General features: G+C 35.2%; 3 protein-coding genes across 3 annotated transcripts; 2 read left to right on the top strand and 1 right to left on the bottom strand.

The window, feature by feature from the left end:
- The first annotated feature begins 988 nt into the window (after positions 1–988).
- On the top strand, positions 989–5,628 carry LOC119641501 (dual specificity protein kinase TTK). Its single transcript, XM_038040220.1, has 8 exons — positions 989–1,159; positions 1,500–1,786; positions 1,860–1,961; positions 2,021–2,423; positions 2,526–2,998; positions 3,497–3,872; positions 4,644–4,820; positions 4,877–5,628. Exons 2-8 carry the CDS (start codon positions 1,668–1,670, stop codon positions 4,991–4,993), a joined length of 1,767 nt encoding a protein of 588 aa, XP_037896148.1. The 5' UTR covers positions 989–1,159; positions 1,500–1,667; the 3' UTR covers positions 4,994–5,628.
- A 360-nt stretch (positions 5,629–5,988) lies between these two features.
- On the bottom strand, positions 5,989–8,543 carry LOC119641502 (piggyBac transposable element-derived protein 4-like). The gene is made up of 2 exons (XM_038040221.1): positions 7,455–8,543; positions 5,989–7,284 (listed from the first exon to the last, which is right to left on the bottom strand). Exon 2 carries the CDS (start codon positions 7,281–7,283, stop codon positions 5,997–5,999), a length of 1,287 nt encoding a protein of 428 aa, XP_037896149.1. The 5' UTR covers position 7,284; positions 7,455–8,543; the 3' UTR covers positions 5,989–5,996.
- A 2,469-nt stretch (positions 8,544–11,012) lies between these two features.
- Positions 11,013–16,959, top strand: LOC119641492. The gene is made up of 2 exons (XM_038040206.1): positions 11,013–11,039; positions 14,431–16,959. Exon 2 carries the CDS (start codon positions 14,578–14,580, stop codon positions 15,136–15,138), a length of 561 nt encoding a protein of 186 aa, XP_037896134.1. The 5' UTR covers positions 11,013–11,039; positions 14,431–14,577; the 3' UTR covers positions 15,139–16,959.
- The last annotated feature ends 628 nt before the right edge of the window (positions 16,960–17,587 follow it).

Genomic DNA, 17,587 nt, shown 5'->3' with positions numbered 1-17,587 from the left:
ATAAAATTATATGGGGTGCTAGTCAAGCGAAGTTTTTATTGTGTTATCAACTTTTTATTACATTAGTATTACTATTATTATTATTATTATTCTTATTGAAAATAAATTGTAAGACTAAAATCTTAAAACGGTTTTATTGAAAGCGGTACTGCGCTTGATCCTTGAACTCGCGACTATTAAGTTGTTAGTTGGCCGCTCAGGCGGATAGATGTTCAATGTCAAATCAAAATATCCAAGCAGTTCTCTTGGTTTATTTAATTGCATTCTCGAAGGCCACAATTATGCTTATTGTTCGAAATTCATTTTCTTCATTGATTACTTCAATAATCAATTCAAAATTTAATTTGATTTACATTAATTTTGTATATCGTTGTCTTTGATATATTTGTTGCTTCCATTTATATTGATTTGTTTACCTTTGGCTCTAAAACCATGTTCTTCTTCATATTTTCCTGTAAAATGTAAAATAATATGGTAACGCGGCTTTCTGTTGCGTTTTCAATTGCGCTTAGTACCCTGCAAGTACGAAAACGCATCATTTTGTCAGCCCCATAAAGAACAAATTTTGAAAAAAAGTATTTACTTTGTTTAAAGAAGCTGACGCAATGAAGCATTAATGTTGATCAATTATATTGTTTTGCATATATACATATGAAAACAAAAAGGGAAAAGCTCAAGAAGAAATGATGGTTGTTTTTTAAAGTTTTAAGGTTATTTGTCTAATTTACGTTTATCTTTTACTAATGTACACTTTTTATTAAGTGATATATATTTTGTTAAATGCATATACCGTGCATTACTTTGTAAGTGAAAAACACGCAATAAAGACCACTTATTTATATATAAGTTGAAATTGTTCTATTAGAGAGTCGTAATTGTAAATGTGCAAATTGTGGATCGATTAATACACCGAAACGCTCTCGATGGTGTTATAAAATTTAAGCAGATTATGAAAGTTAACAAAATTGTTGTTTGTTTTATAAATTTGGGGTTTATATTGATGCAAACTTATTTACTTTTGGTTCTGAAGCCATATATTATTGGTTCCATTTTGCTGTAAAACAATATGGTAGCGCGGCTGCCCCTTATGTTTACCAGTTGGGGCGTTTTAAGCCGAAAATGACATCTCATTGTATCAGCCCCCAAATTCGTCAATAAGGTGGACGTCAGTGATCTTTACTCTAAACTCAGTTTTCTTAACTCTTCATTTTTCTAATTATTCAAAAATCTTATTTATTTTTACATTCATTTTCTTTTGGTTATTTTGCACATATCATTCGCTTATATATATGTTAATTTCCTTATCTTTACTTCTTCAATCACATGTTACATTTACATCAATTTACTCTTTTTCACCTGTCAAATAAAATGATGATGCAGGCTCAGCAGCTTTTAATTGCGCTAAGTGCGGCTTGATTTACGTAAAAAAAGCCACGATGTCTCATTATGTTCGTGCTTCATGCTTTCTTATGCCGCTTCCATACAACTTTTATTTTCAGATAATGGCAATTCTGTCATAGTAGATGAATGTATAACGAAGTTTCACTCCACTTCGTGATGGCGCTTAAAATAAAAACGCAATTTTGGTAATTTAATGAATTCTTTGTGATCTATTTTTGTCGGATTTTCAATAATAATTCGATTGAAAGAAAATCGATTTGAACATCATGCCTCTTCAGTATCCAAAACGAACAAAAGATTTGCCAAAATTGGATATAGATTCCGAGGATGAGAATAACACACCAACACCATGTAAGGCTGTTCCAAATTCCAGAAGTTCTCAGAAGTATATATTTGTTATGAGATATGTAGTTCCATTTGAGTGTTATTTCCTGTGGAACCTTTTTTTTATTTCACAGCTTGGCTAATAAAGAAAACATTGCTTTTAAAACTGAGCCTAATATTGTTATTATAAAACCTGCGTATGCTAGCAGCAACGCTAACGAAAATGTATTCATGAGGTATAGTTTTCAATTCTGGAGAAGTCGCATCGCTTTTAAAATGTGTAGATATTCTTTAGACCTAAACGGTGTGCTGAATTATCGACCTTAGAATCGGAATCTGAGGACGAAGACAGCAATAAATATGACTACTTAAATTGCGCAATCCTCAATGAGTCATTTATACAAACTCCAACAAGAGTCAACAGGGAAGGTGCCAATATTAAGGAGTTTTCGGAGCAAACTGCAAACGATTCTTTGTTAAGCCATTTCGGTAAGCTATCTTTGGAAAGGAACGAAAAAACAACGGAGAGCAAAAGTTCTATAAAGCCCCAAATGAGAACTACGGCTAACACTTCAATAAGTAGGCAAGAATTTGAAACGCCTTTTAAAACTTCAAATGACGATGAAGGAAAGTGCGAAGAACCTAGCACTCAAGTTAAGCAGCAAAGTAGAGCAGAGCAACAGTTTGTTACACCACAGGTACATACATTTTCAATGCAACGACTGAAAAATTTATGTCTAGCGCAATCGGGCAAGTTGGGCAAGCCGCGAGTAGATGATCTTAATGAGTTTCGTTCCCAGAAGGTACTGTTTCAAACGCCTATGACTTTATCGAGGGCACCTATGTGCTGTTTAACGAATGACAGCATGTCTTTGTCTCTCTATGATACCATAAATGAAGGAAGCACTCCTACTACCGCTGAAGAAATACCGCAACCACCTAGCAGCGAAACAAAAAATGAAAATATTCGTTTTAAGAAGTCGTTAGCAAACGCATTCTCGGAGACAATAACACTAAGGGAGGAGACGACGGCGGAAAAAGAAAAGAGAGCAATTGTCGTTATAAAGGATTCAAAATATATTGTTTTAGAGAAATTAGGTTGTGGTGGTTCAAGTTCGGTTTATCTGGCCAAATGTCTGAAACGTGGCAGTGAATGCGCAATAAAAGTGGTGGACTTAAGAGGAGATCCCGCAATAGTTGAGGGATATTTGAACGAAACCAAACTTCTAGCCAAATTGCAAGGCAATGTGTGTGTAGTGACTCTACATGATTAGTAAGTATTTATTCGAATTGTTATTTCTCAATAGGTTATAGTAAAAGAAAAGCTTCAGCCGACTGCTAACTACCCGAAGTACATATCAGAAGTAAGACGCGACACAACAGTCACCCAAAAAATATTGTTCCAAGAATACATTAGGGAATAAAATAGGCAACAAATTTGGCATTTCAGCTCTTCGATGCGATCGATGTGATAAATAGACGAGCTTAAAGTTCAATAATGCATAAGTATGTACGAAAAGGCAACAGCCGACATTTTTTCCTACAGACTGGCTTGAAAACACTTCTAAAATTATATTTCTTATAACTTGCACTTAGCTGAGACGGTGGGTATTCAATTTTCGCCTCAAGGCGAGCTTAGCTTTCTTCCTAATTTTAATCGATTCTGATTGTGATTTGCTTCAGAGATCCTATTTCTCGCGCATATTCTGCAATATTTATTACGAACTTATTTTAATTTTTTTTTTTTTTTTAATCATATTTTGTGTTGCAGTCAATTACTTCAAAAAGAGTCTCGACTTTTTATGGTCATGGAGAAAGGTGATTCGGATTTAAACAAAATTCTACAAAGTTACAGCACGGATTTACCGCTTTACATATTAACAAATTTTTTGTATCAAATGTTGCTAGCTGTAGACTATATACATCAAAACGGAGTGATACATTCGGATCTAAAACCTGCCAATTTTCTAATGATTAATGGTCGATTAAAGCTTATTGATTTTGGAATTGCCAGCAATATTGCTGTAGACTCAACGAGTATTATTAAATTTTCCCAGGCAGGAACATTTAATTACATAAGTCCGGAAGCCTTAATTGATACTTCTACTGGCAGCAGTCCTATGCGTAATAATCAACCCAAAATCAAGGTTTGTATGTCAAATTGTATGTAAAATCGTAGAGGCGTTAACTGCCCTAAAACAAAACAAGTTTAACTAATTTTTAATTCAGATATATATAAGGTCAGCAGTTTAGGTAAAATTAGCAAAACACATCACACATAGTTGACTTCCAAGAATCGGTAATAGACGAGTTTACTTTTCTTACTGTCCTGTACCTGTGCCTACTCCAAGAATCTGTGTACACATCTTATTAGATATGTCTACTCGAAGCATTGGTTTTTGCGGGACTTCGCATTTCCCTTGCAATGTTCTGCTACCGGCATTAGAGATACCAAGCGATTTCGGTTCTAAGAATTTAGAAGAAGAACTTGGAAGAGTTAATTCGTTTGAACTGCTGGTAATAGCTAGTGGTTCACACTAACTTGGGCTGGAACTTTGCATATATATTTTAAATTAATGATGCACGCCAACTTCCGGAATGGATATAGTTTGCTCACAATGCGAAAAAGTCATCCATCATTTACGACAAAAAATTGATATAGGAAACCGCTACTTGTTGCCCTTGCTGACACATAGATATAGGCGTGAGTTTATAATTCAAAGCAAATATTGATTGAAACTCGGTATAAATAAATTTAAAGAAAAGATTCCAATTTGTAACTGACATGTTATATTAATCTAAAACCGGACACAAGTAAAAGGTCAACTGACCTAGTTCCATTTGTTTTTAGTTGGGAGGTATCAAAAAATCCCTTTCTTGCTTATTTTAGCTAAAATCACCTTCTGATTAAATTTCAGATTTCCACAAAATCGGATGTTTGGTCTTTGGGCTGCATATTATACCTACTGCTTTACAAGAGGACACCTTTTAGCCATATCAAAAATATTAATGCCAAAGTAAGAGCCATATCCAGTCCTACGCATGTAATCGAGTATGCTCCGTTATCCGCCTATTATCCGCCCATGTTGATTCACGTAATTGTTATAAATTTCATTTAAGTGATTATTGTTATCAATTTTCAATTTTTTAGATGGCTAAAAATTGTTTACAGCACGATCCTAAGAAACGGCCGTCATGCGCTGAACTTTTGAAGTATCCCTTCAACATGCTAATACCAATAGAGAATCTAACTGTACCAAGAAATTAATATTTATATTGTCGATTAGCGTTGAGACCTTTATTGCTTCGGAATTACGATCAAATACCGATATTTATAAGTAAAAGTAGCACACATTCACATTAACTTCTTATTAAATTTAATTTTTAGTTTTCCTCTGCTGGCAGAGATTGCTGTTTACTTTCAATTTGCTACAGGTATTGCGGAATCATCAATAAAATATACGTGGAAATTTTCGTCCTTGTGTCTGACCTATTTTTATGATTAATGAGCGAAAAACCCAATTTTTGTACTTTAGTAACAAAGGGTTTTTAGTTCACCTTGTAATTTAGATGTGTCCTTTACCCACGTTGGTCCATTTTCAATATGTGCAAGAACTTCTAATGTTTTTGCGACAACTTTTGGCCAGGCAAATATGCCTAGATAAATGTAGAAATAAGAGACAAGCAGACAGCGTAACTGCAGTTCACCTTTTCTTTGCATTTTCATCAAAGCAATAATATTTCTGGGAAAAACTGGTGCACTTTAAAACGGTATTCAAACTTGTTCGATCCATTTGTTTTAAGTGAACATTGAATGTGAAGATGTGACCAACAGCTTTATGAAACTTCCATCTCTCTATCTGTTTGCTTATGTGATCAATTAAAAAACTTACCTCAAACTATGGATTATCGTTATGAGAGAGAGAAATGTTGAGTTCACACGCTCGACAACAGGGGGGGGTGATTGTTAATTGAGAAAAAGTTCAAACAATACAAAATTACTGCTTGAGAAATTGCTTTATCCATGTGCGTTCATGTTATTTATATATTAGGCAATGAACGTCTGCGGTCAATCACACTTTATAGCAAAGAATTGCAGAAATTTAACTCTTAAATGCATGATTTTTTGTTTTTAATTTTTTTTTTTTTTTTTGGGTAATAATATTGAGTATTTATTTTGAAAAATGATTGCATGAGTAAAAGATTATTGCAGACATAAACAAATGGTCATGTATTTATATCATTTGGTAGTGTAGAAATTTTCATAGCGATTATGAATGAAATATGGCAAAGCAATTGCGATTTTTGTTGTGGCACAAAGTAACCTTGCATTTGATGCACTCAGTACGTGAAAATCCTTTGCAACCTGGAAGTTTGCATCTATTTTTAGAACTGCATCTTTTTTCATCATGGCCTATACCGTCAGTCCGTATATCTTTTGGTGGGATAGGCTTTGTGGGACCTCGGTGTTTTTTAGCTTCTATCTCCCTTTCTAGGTTACTGGGTCTTGCTCTCTTATTCTCATCACACTTTTTATAAGAGCACAATGTCTCTGCCAGTTCTGATCTATAATCACCTAATGTGAGGTTTGGATTGTTTTTTTTATACAATACCCATGAATTGATCACTGTCATATCAATCATATAATAAAAGAATCTAATGTACCACTTGCGACTTTTGATTCTGATACTATATCTACCCAAAAAGCCGTTATAAGCAAATCCAGATAGTGAACACAAAACAAATAACTTGAAATCCCATTTATAGGATTTGTTGGATAAGTACTGTTTCATAAAACGCGCCATCTTAGTAGAAGGCGTTTGCTCTTCTAGAGAGAACCTCTGATCAAGTGGTGCCACACTAATGAACAATTTATTTAAGTGTTCCACAACAGGTCTTATTTTATGAAGACAGTCATGATTTGGGTGGTCAACAGGCTTGTGCTGTGCATTATCATTGAAATGAATTACGGATCTTATCTTCTCAAATCTATTTACCGTCATTGTCTGTTGTATATGATCGAAGCCATATTTACCCCAATAGGATCTAACATTTGGGCAGTGGTACACGGACATAAATATAATGATACCTAGAAATTGACGGATTTCAGTAGCATTTACAGGAGGACAATTGGATAAATTTTTTTGCTTGATGTACAAATTCGTTTGTTCGACAATGACATTGAGTATATCCTCACTTATAAATTCGGTGAAAAATTGGAATGGAGTTTCGAGTGCGGCTAATCGTAGGGAAACATCTGCATTTCCTATGAAATCTCTGCGTTCTTCACTACATTGCAAATTGCACTTCTTCGATATAAGTTCGCCATTTCGTTGCCTCCAAGCTGCAACGCCAAGATCAGGTAAGGGATGATTTTCATTATCTTGTTCTTCGTCATAATCATTATTGTCTTCAAATTGTTTCATTAGATCGTGTACGTCTGGGTAATAATCAAATTCGTTTAAATCATCGATACCCTCTTCGTCTTCAGAAATATATCCATTTTCAAGTCTTGCGAGTAAATCCTCGACATCTTTATCTTTTAGTCGCCTAGACATCCTAAAAAGCAAAGCAAAATAAGGCAAAAGACAAAGACACCAAAAGAACGCGCTTATTATTAATTATGTGGGAAACGTATAATGTAGATATTTGGCAACAAAGTATTTCCCAAAATTAAGTGATATAATCGATCAAATTTTCAAATGCAACAGCAAAGATTGATAGCTTACCTGATTAAGGATGAGAGATAATTCTTTTTCAATTAGATAAATCGCTTGTTTGTAGTAAACTCGAGAATAGAAAAATCTCTCCAAACCACGCACTAAACATTATCGCTCACCACTCAAATGTCACAAAAACATAACCAAAAGTAATGTCAAGATTTTTCTTTCGCACATGATTTATTGTCTATGGTTATCAACGTGCGTTCGGAAATGCACGTCCTAAGGTTTTGAATAAAATTAAGTGGAACTGGATTGTAGACAATTGGCAACAATGTGCATTAAAAGGTTAATAAACTCTTGTTTTAAAAACGGCTATTAACATGTTTACGACAGGTTTCATTTAGTCTTCAACTTCTATAAAATAGGAATGACGTCGCCTCCTTTTAAAAAAAAAATGTTCAGTTTCCACTGCCCTCCTGCGCTCTTACTGTACAGTTGTAATCGATGCAAATAAAAATACGAAATTTATTATTCGTATTCGCAGGAAACTTTCATCGCCCACAACTGAACCATTTAGCGCTTTTTGTGCCATTACCGCTTTAAATGGAGATAGGTTCGTACAAATACTTTATATTTACCGACGACAATAGTGCCTGCGCAATGTTGGCTTATGCTACAACATCTCTCATGGAAATCCCTCACTAATCATTGATCTGCACATTGTTCGGCGGCAGACAAATCTATGAGCATGTTCGCAGTCTAGCAAAATTAACTGTTACGAGTGAAGTCCAGTGAGCCGGAAATTAACTTCTGAGGATGCATTTGGCATTATCCGCAAGGAACTGTATAAAGTGTGGAAACTTAGAAGTGTTGAAACCTTGGGTTCGGTTTTTTAGTGAAAACCAAAAATAAAGTTTACTAGAACTAAAGAAAAATCAACTTGATTTTCAAAGATTTAAAAGGTTTTTAAAGACAGACAGAGACAAAAAAAACACAATAGATGTTGATAAGAGGGTTGCCAATCATTTTCATCACAAACGTGGATATATTTTACAAACTTAACACAGACAACGTTTTTTCTTTTCAATATTTATTACAATTCCTCGTAAACCAGAGTATCATGCGGTTAAACACGAGCCAACCAATCTTAAGGCTCCCAATCGTCTAATTATGATCACACTTCTCGAACTTGGTGCTACTTCTTTTGTTAGACGTCCTCTGTAGCATTATCGGGCTGTCGCTCTCTACCGCTTTACACAAAACATCGCTAAGTTTACATTTTATTAACTATTGCTAAGTTTACATTCTCACTTCAATTGCGACATGTAACCTAGTTAAGTTAGCCTAATTTAGTCGTAACTAGTTAATTGTATTATTATGCTAAGTTAGCATTACAATTATTAGTTATATAAGATACTGACCATACCTCGGTGATGGTCAGAACCAAATTCGTAATAAAGACTTAAAGAATATTAAATTTGAGTGTTTTCACTACACCTCTCTCCCTCTCTCTCTACGGTGCGTAATTATCTCGTTTTTATTATATATATATATATATATATATATATATATGTAATGTGTGTGTGTGTGTGTACATACATATATGTATACATACATATATACCTATATTTTCTCGGTAGCCGTTCTAAATGGTGAGAGCATTTCATGCCTTGTCATATGGTTGGGTAACGATTGAAAAGTGAATTTATTGGAAATAGGCTGCTGGATGGTTTTCAACAGATCTCACATTTTTTTAAGAACAGATGCGGCATAGTGGTAAGTTGGCATGCGAGAATCTACCAAACGGATATATTACGAAGTAGGTAACATACATATTAAAAACCAAGAACTTTCTTATTCCCTATGTATTATTTTTTATAACTATCATCGAAAGATGAGAGCGAAAATCGTCTGGTCAACGCGCCCAGTAGGAAGCATCAGAGGCCCAACAAAGTATATATATTCTTGATCAGCTTAGTTTAGTAATAATGCACCATATTTTGATAGTACACACTATTTTGATGCATAGCCGCAATTTCCATGAACACCTGTATATTGGACGTTTGGATTTTCGTCTATATAAGTGTTCACGTTTCGTGATAGCGCCTATAAAAAGTCGATCTACGGATTACTACTCATAAGATATCTTATATGAAGTGCGGCCAAGCAATGGATTCTTGTGGTTTACTAGATCCACTTAATTTTGTTTTATCATAAACAGATTTTTATTACAAAAAAACTAACAATTAAGATTTTTTGGCATATAAGAGTTTACGTTTACAAAAATTTGCACTACTGCATTTCTCTTAGCTTTATTTAGTATTTTAAAATATTTTTAGTTCTAGGAAATATTATTAAAATTTTAATACAATTGTGGAAGTAATTAATTTTATCCAAATTCTTTTAATAGCGGCAAACTTTATTCAATTGAATTGAGTTCCAATTAACAAGAAATGCCTGTAAAATGTTTCGAAGTTCATTCAACTGATTTTAATCCTATTCATTAGTAGCCAATTCTTCTTATTTCTATTCAGCGCTTCATATTTGATTCAATTCCGTTCGTACAATTAAACCATGAAGTTTGTGACGTCGGTGCATGTAGGGTGTATGTGGTCCCTCTGCACGCTTTCATCTAACCATTTTTTTAGGCGTTATCTTTGCTATTGTCAGGTTAGGCCAAATCAACCAACAATAGCAAGAGAGAAGTTTATAAAAAGAGAAAGAGTGTCCAAAGCCCATCTGTACATTATCAGTGCCGGTTTCGTTAAATTGAACAGGAAAGAAAAAGGCAGTCTGCTCTTAACGTCACACTAGATTAATTGGATTTCGATAAGTCAAAAAACATTTGTGTGCATGTACATACATATTTTTCTCTCGCTTCAAAATCCTTATATATATAAGACAAGACGTTTCGCTAGCAACATTTGCGCAACAAAATTATCATGTCTAAAAACAATATATATATAATTATAATACTAATTATAATAAAAATTTTTTGGCAATTAATAGATATATAGAAAAATAATGGTAATTCTGCAAAATTGGCAAATTTATTTATAAAAAAATGTTAATATCAACATGGCAACGATAAAAACAGCCAATCCTAGAAAACTCAAATGTTTGAAAAATTTTGCGTGTGCGCTTACATACAATTTCTTAAGCAAATATACCATCATACACAAGTACTTCTGCTTTAGCGCGAATAAGCTTACGCATACTTGTCGGACAAATTTCCGTAAATATTCTTATTTTAGTTTTTTACTCTTTCTCATACGGTCTTTAATATTGTTTGTTTTTATCGGATACCTTCTGGTACACCTAATAATGTTGCTGAGCAAATGTTGCTAAAAATATCCTATCTTATATATATCACGTTTTTCTATAACAAAATATGTTGCACAGAATTGCATTAACTATTGCTATAGTGAAATTGCCTAAAGTAGCTGGTCTGTCTGTGGTTCGCGTTTAAGTATAAGTGCCTCTCGTTTGACTATTTCTTGAGCGTAAGGATGGAGTAATGTTGTGTAAAACGTCTTGTCTTTGATATTTGTAGAGTTCTCTACATTAAAGTGATACCGTTCCTTTCACATACAAATAAAATAACATAAATAAAAAAAAAACCTATTGTGTTAGAACTGTGCAATATACTCTGTACGTATATTCCTTTTATTCTTTTCCATGTCCCGAAACATGTGTCGGTTTATAACAATGCATTTACTCCTTTATAAATATATGCCTATCAATATTATAAGCTGAAGTATCCTAAGACCATTTTAAGAAATATGCTATTACAATTATAACTTACCTTTTCCATGGGAAAAACGTTAAACTTCGCTTTATATATACGTTGCAAACCTCTGAGCAACATGCCTATTGAGTTGACATCATATACAAATACTGCCTAAGCAGTTATATGTATGAACAAAAGCAAGAGTTTCAGTTTTGATTTTCTATCGTATGTACCCGTTGATTTCAGTATTTTTATGTGAATGTTTCTTTACGATTTGTCTTCTTTTGGAGAATTCTTATCATTTTTCTATATGCCTATCTATTTACTACCAACAAATTTTTCTTATACACAAATGTTTATGGTCTTATACGTACAGGTTGAATAACATTTTTTTCTCTCCTAAGCATGATAATTTTGTTGTGTAAATCTTGCTGGCGAAATTAAATATATGTTGTTGAAATGTAGAAATCAGAAATATATAACGAACAAAAAAACTTAAAATGTGAACATTGGGACAATCATTAACTGAAACATAAGTAAAAAAATTATAAACTTACTATTATAAATCTTTGAGTTTCTATGAAAAATAAGGAATAAAAAAAGAAGAAAATGTAGATGGCGTTATATAAATGCATTATTTAGAGAGTATAAGAGAGGGAACCGTAGGCTAATCGTAGCTACTTTATCGAGCAGTTGGTAGTCATCTCGAGGTGAAAATCCATTCTAAATCCAAGCTTGTCGAAGTTTTAATCTTTTGTACAATTTTAGGATAGGGTGAGAAGGTCCCGTACGTTTTCTATTACTTACTGCCATGTTAACGAAAAAACGCTCCAGAAGATCTTGGCTTACCTTGTATGATTCTATCTGGATGCCAGGGTAAGTCAAGATCAGGTCTTCCATTAGCCTGATAAAATTATTTATTGTCGTCAAAGCGTCCACGCCTAATTGTTCCCAATGATTAGCTGCATTAAAGTACGCTTTGGCGGGTTTTTTTGTTTTAGGTTTTCCCAAGTTTTGATCGTAATTGAACTTCGATGGAAGACGTTCGTTACAGTGGTTAGCATTTCATATAAATTTAAAGTGCGCTGGGCAATGTTGTTTTTTATACGTTCACTCACAGATGCAGGCAATTTTAATACAAATACATGTTCAAGTATTGAGAATTGTAAACAAATGTAGACGCTTTTTCTCACATGTTTGAGAATTTTTATACAAATTATTGAGAAGCATAGATTCTTACTTTAACTTGGCGGCAAATTATGTTATTATAACAATTACAGTATGAAAATAATCTTTCGATTGGTTGACAGAATTTGTAGGTAAAAGAGTGGTGTACTCCTAGGTGTGAAAAAGTCTTCGGTAAAATCTGGAATGAAAGGCTAGTTTCCAAACGTAAAAAATTTCTTCCAACTTCTGTAGCATACTTAAAGGGCTCTAAACAGATTCTGACTAGCTCGCCGAAATTGGGGGGTTCAAAAGAGGAATTTGCCCTAAAGAAGTTTTATAATAAGTATGTGATGTAAGATGGAAGTGTAGTGTAATGTGTGAACGTACCTCGCCAGCCAGTAACATACAAAGCGATTTAGTTAATAAACATTTTAATATAAGGAATAATCAATATGAATAATTAAAATAATGACATTTGTGTTCAAGACAAAAAAGAAATATATGAATTAAAATTTTAATATAAAATAACTAATTTAATTAACAATAATTCAACTCACCTTTTCAAAGACTCGTCGAATGTACATTCGTGTTACGTATTAAAAAGGCATTCTTACAATGTTAAAAGAAAATAAAATAATTAAACAGATTAAAAGACTAGTAAGAGTAAAATCAAAATTAGGCCTTAGACATTCAGAATCATTCATTTAACAAACTGCATCGCGGGAGAGACGGTACATTTTTGTCGCCACATCATATATTGCTAATTGAGTATTGTAGACTGGGAGATGATAAACAGTCAAATATGAGGTGGAATAAAGTGTGAGTCTGCACAGAGGGAGATAACGATGTTTGCTTTCCCAAGCTGCAATGTTTCACTTTTACAGATAATTCAGTTTTTTTCTGAATATAATTCACTTTTGTCACAGCTTTCTTTTTCTGCTTTCGTCAACTTTCTTCTGTATCTTCTTCTCCTAGTTCTTTAACCAATTTTCTTAAAGAATCTTGAATTTCACAAGCCCTCTTTTGTAACAAATTTCTTGTTCACTTATTTAGAAATTGTTCGTTTGTTTACTTTCGCCAGATCGCGATTTAACGAGAAAAATATTATTAAATTTCTTAAAAACTTTCAATTTTTATGTGAAAAATTTTGAACAAATTTTTGTTTGAATTCCGAGGCGTTTTATTTTTCACAAAAAAACAAAAAGATAGAGTGTTTTTTTTTTTTCTTTTTCGAAAAATTGACATGTAAATCCTACACTCAAAGAAAAACCAACTCCCCAAAAAATCCTTTTTTCCTTCCTTCAAAAAAAAAAGGCATCGCCTACTTATTTTTCTACACGTCCACTTGCTACATAACAGACATTTCTATGTTAAACTTGAAACTCATTATATATAAAATTGAAAACGGATTGCAGCAAGGAAGTGTTCTAAGTCTTATTGCGTATATAATTTTCTGATCACTGACAATATCATAACTGCGACATACGCTGATCATACCGACATCCTATTTTCATCTACTGATCCCATGAACGTGTCACAAGAACTACATATTCACCTCAACAAAATTTCGCATGTTATGTTTAAGTTAAACAAGGTATCTTGTCCTTCAACACATTGGAGCGGCAATAATAATCTTATAAACAAATGTGTGAAATATCTAGGCTTAATATCCTCCAACCCATTTGGACATCAATACAATTGTGAGGAACAGCCAGTAACTCTAGTATTGAAATACTACAAAATTGTCAATCTAAGTCTCCGTCCGTGGTTCGTTAGCAAGAAAACTATTCGTGGTGACCTCGATTTATTGATGACCTTAAATAATTATAATGAATTTTCTAAGTTTATATAGTTTCTTTTTTTTTATTTAAACATCATATCTGTTTTATTACACTGTTCCTCTTTGAGAATCAGTAACCTCTGTTATTCTTCTCATTTGAATAGAGCATTTACTTATTATCTTTTTATAAAGAGCAAAATAGAATTTTCAAAGCAAAGTTTATAACACAAAAGAGCAGAGTGCAGAGAAGAGCTATGTAAATATGTATTATATATATATAGGGAATTCGCTTTAATCCACTACACAGACGCATCACAGGTATCGTTTCCTTTTGTCCGATAAATTTCCCTTTTTCTGTTTTTCAGACCGCTGCCCTTAAGGAACGCTGTTGCGTATCTTGAGCAAAACATCCCCTAAGCCGAGTTGTTGAGAGACTGCTACACTGTGAGGTGCAAGAAAAGTTCAGCGATGAATTCAACAAGAAGAATAACACGCACCCCAACACTTCGGCAATGCTGTCATCGCCCGTAGAGGTTGTCGCTCCTACCATCGCTTGTGAAACATACAAAAGCGAATTCCCCACCGAAACACAGTTGCGGCAACTTCCCCGCCGTAAAACTTGTAGAGGTAATATGAACCTCGCCACTAATCCTTGTGAAGTATGCGGCCGGGAGCTCTCTACTTATCCCTATCTCCGCCTACAGCAGACTCGCGCTCACCCCAAGGAGAGCAACGCGAAGGAAATGCAACTTGTCCAAGAATCCACCCGCCAATTCTGGACTGCCGACGAGGAGCATGCTCTTGCGCCAATAGAATTGGATATGGGCACAGCCACCAATTCTCTAATAATTAACCATCTTAGCTCAAATTCTAAGCGGACAAGGGACACCATAAAAAAACGCCGCCAAACTGCTACCTACAAGGAGATCATAGAGAAAGAGCTGCCGGTCAAAAGGAAAAAGAAGAAATCTGCACACGATAACAGTGCGCTGATCACAGCTATCATCAGCTTGAACTTGGATATGCATGATGACGCTGTCAGACTGCAAATATTGCCCTCCATCGCGGACTAACGGCAAAACCCGAAGAATGGACCAATCTACTCATAGCGAGCTTGACCAGATCACCTGCCAACGAGGCTTCAGCAAGCTTAACGGGTGCTTCGCAAACGTATTTAGCTTTAATGAAAACGTCAACACAATGAAGCAACAGGGAAAGCCGGTTTGCGCAATAACTACGGATATTGCCAAGGCCTTTGACACAGTCTCACACAAGTGCGTCACACGAGCTCTAGGAATGTTGGGTATGGAGAAAATATTCTATAAAACTAAACCTGATGGGCGCCTGTACCACCATTAATAACACAGACATGTCATCAGTGAAGCAAGGTGGCCCAATCTCACCCATACTTTTTAACCCAGCCTTAGATGAACTTATCTGCCGTCTGCAAAGCTTGAACGGAATTGAAGTCAACAATACTCAAATACGCTGCTTGGCTTACGCCGATGATTTGATGCTGCTTGCCAAAACGCGCGAGAACGGAAAAAGGATGGTCGAAGCCGTGAGATAATTTCTGGGCAACCGAGGAATGAAACTAAATTCCGCAAGAGTGCTTTCGCACTGTACCGAGCAAAAAAAAAGGTGGCACGACTTAAATACGGCACTGAGTATCTTCGGGGAGCGAGCGTGTGAAGCCACATCATAGCGGAATTCTCATCACTCGGTGAAGTTTCATCCACTTGCGAAGCGCTGTTTTCTGAAACACCTAAAACTCGCCCCCCCATAAAGTAACCAAAAGATGCGCGTACTGAAAGATTTCTTAATACCACGCATTATAGCTTGCAAGCAACAGGCAAGTGTTACAAGGCAAGTGTTAAAAGAGGACGATTGCATGGTACGTGCGTTCGTAAGGAACACATTACATCTAAACATTTATTGCCACAACTTCGTGGTCTACGCCGCTGCCAAAGATGGAGGACTAGGCATCTGCAGCAGCGTTAGACGCATCTTTTTCCGGATGTAACGAATTGAAGCAGATGGCGGGCAACAAGTGCAGCAACCAATAGCTGTACGATCCACCGCCATTTTGATCGGGAGAAGACTATATTAAAGCGGTCCAATTACGCGTTCATCCCCTGCCATGCAAAGGTATACCAACCAATCCGGTTGCAGAACGTCGCTGCCGAGGAGAACGTTGCAGTCGTCTGCCATATACTGCAGGCCTGCAATACTACCCACATAGATCATATCAACCGCCATAATACCGTGCAAAACATCGTAGCCGCACACGGCAGGAAACAAGGCTGGTCCGTAGATGTAGAAAAGCATGTTTACGGGCAAGATGGTATTATGAGATAGCCCAATCTCATATTGTGTAAGAACGATCAGCTTGTAGTCTCCGATGTGGGAATTCACTGGGAAGGTGAAAAGCCTCTGCAATATTTCCATGATGTTAAGGTAAACCATTACAGCTCTGAAGCGTTCGTAGGAAAATTGAGAGCGAGATTTACCCAGGAAAAACAATAAATGTGCTGCCCTTCATAGTGTGAGCAAGCGGAGCATTGTGCAGACAAAACAACTGGCTGGCTAACTTCGTAAATATTACGCAGGCAGAAATAAGAATCATTGTTGCTTGCGGGCTAAAAGGTGGAATAATAGCGCACTCGGGCTTCATGAAGCTTATGTGGGGATGTGATTAATAATCTGATAAATAATTTAAAGGCAACAGTGACCTAACATCTCGCCGAAATTGGTTCGGTAGTACCCCGCTTAATCGTTCACCTATTTACTACACATTACAGAATAGTAAACGCATTATGCTATAATTTTTTGTATAATTAAGTAATGGAACAATAAAGATGGTTTTTAATAACCAAATGCCTTTTATTCTCTCTTTCCTTCACCCTCACCCAACTAAATTGTATGTCCTTAACACGTAGCTTTTATTGGTTGGTTATAATATATTTTAAAACAAACAAAACAGATATTCTGGAAGTTCTTTTATGTGACACTTATATTGACAAGATTTTCGGGAAAAATAATCCACCAAGTCGTTGCGTGCCTATTTCTAATTTAGAACTAACACCCTTAACTTTTCGTGTTTTACTCTTTCAGTCCTTTTTTTGACGTCCATATCAGTGGGGTCATTGAGGAAAGGATAATTCGTTACTTCGCGATGCCTACCAAATTCAATGCATTATTAATATTCTGAACTTATCCCATTCTGCTCCCCAAGCTCTTCTTCTATTGGAGACCCATTTCTATTGAAATTAATGCGCTTACCTTGCTATATTCTACTTGACGAGCCCTACGGTGCGTGCTCGTATTAAAGAAGATCGTTAAGAATGAGTTATTCTTTCTCTTTGTTGCGCCTATCTGGTTTCATGCAACATGCCAGCGTTTAGATTGTTGCATTCTATTCTGCAAGCACTTTTATTTGACACCGATATTGCGGGCATTGTTAAGAAGAATATAATCAGCCATTTTATAGTGAGCACGAATTTTGAATACAAAGGTATTTTG

The sequence above is a fragment of the Glossina fuscipes genome, unplaced genomic scaffold (assembly GCF_014805625.2).
Source record: "Glossina fuscipes isolate IAEA_lab_2018 unplaced genomic scaffold, Yale_Gfus_2 150, whole genome shotgun sequence".
Taxonomy (NCBI): Eukaryota; Metazoa; Arthropoda; class Insecta; order Diptera; family Glossinidae; genus Glossina; species Glossina fuscipes.
The sequence above is the reverse complement of the archived record's forward strand: the minus strand, read 5'-3'. Positions and strand labels throughout refer to the sequence as shown.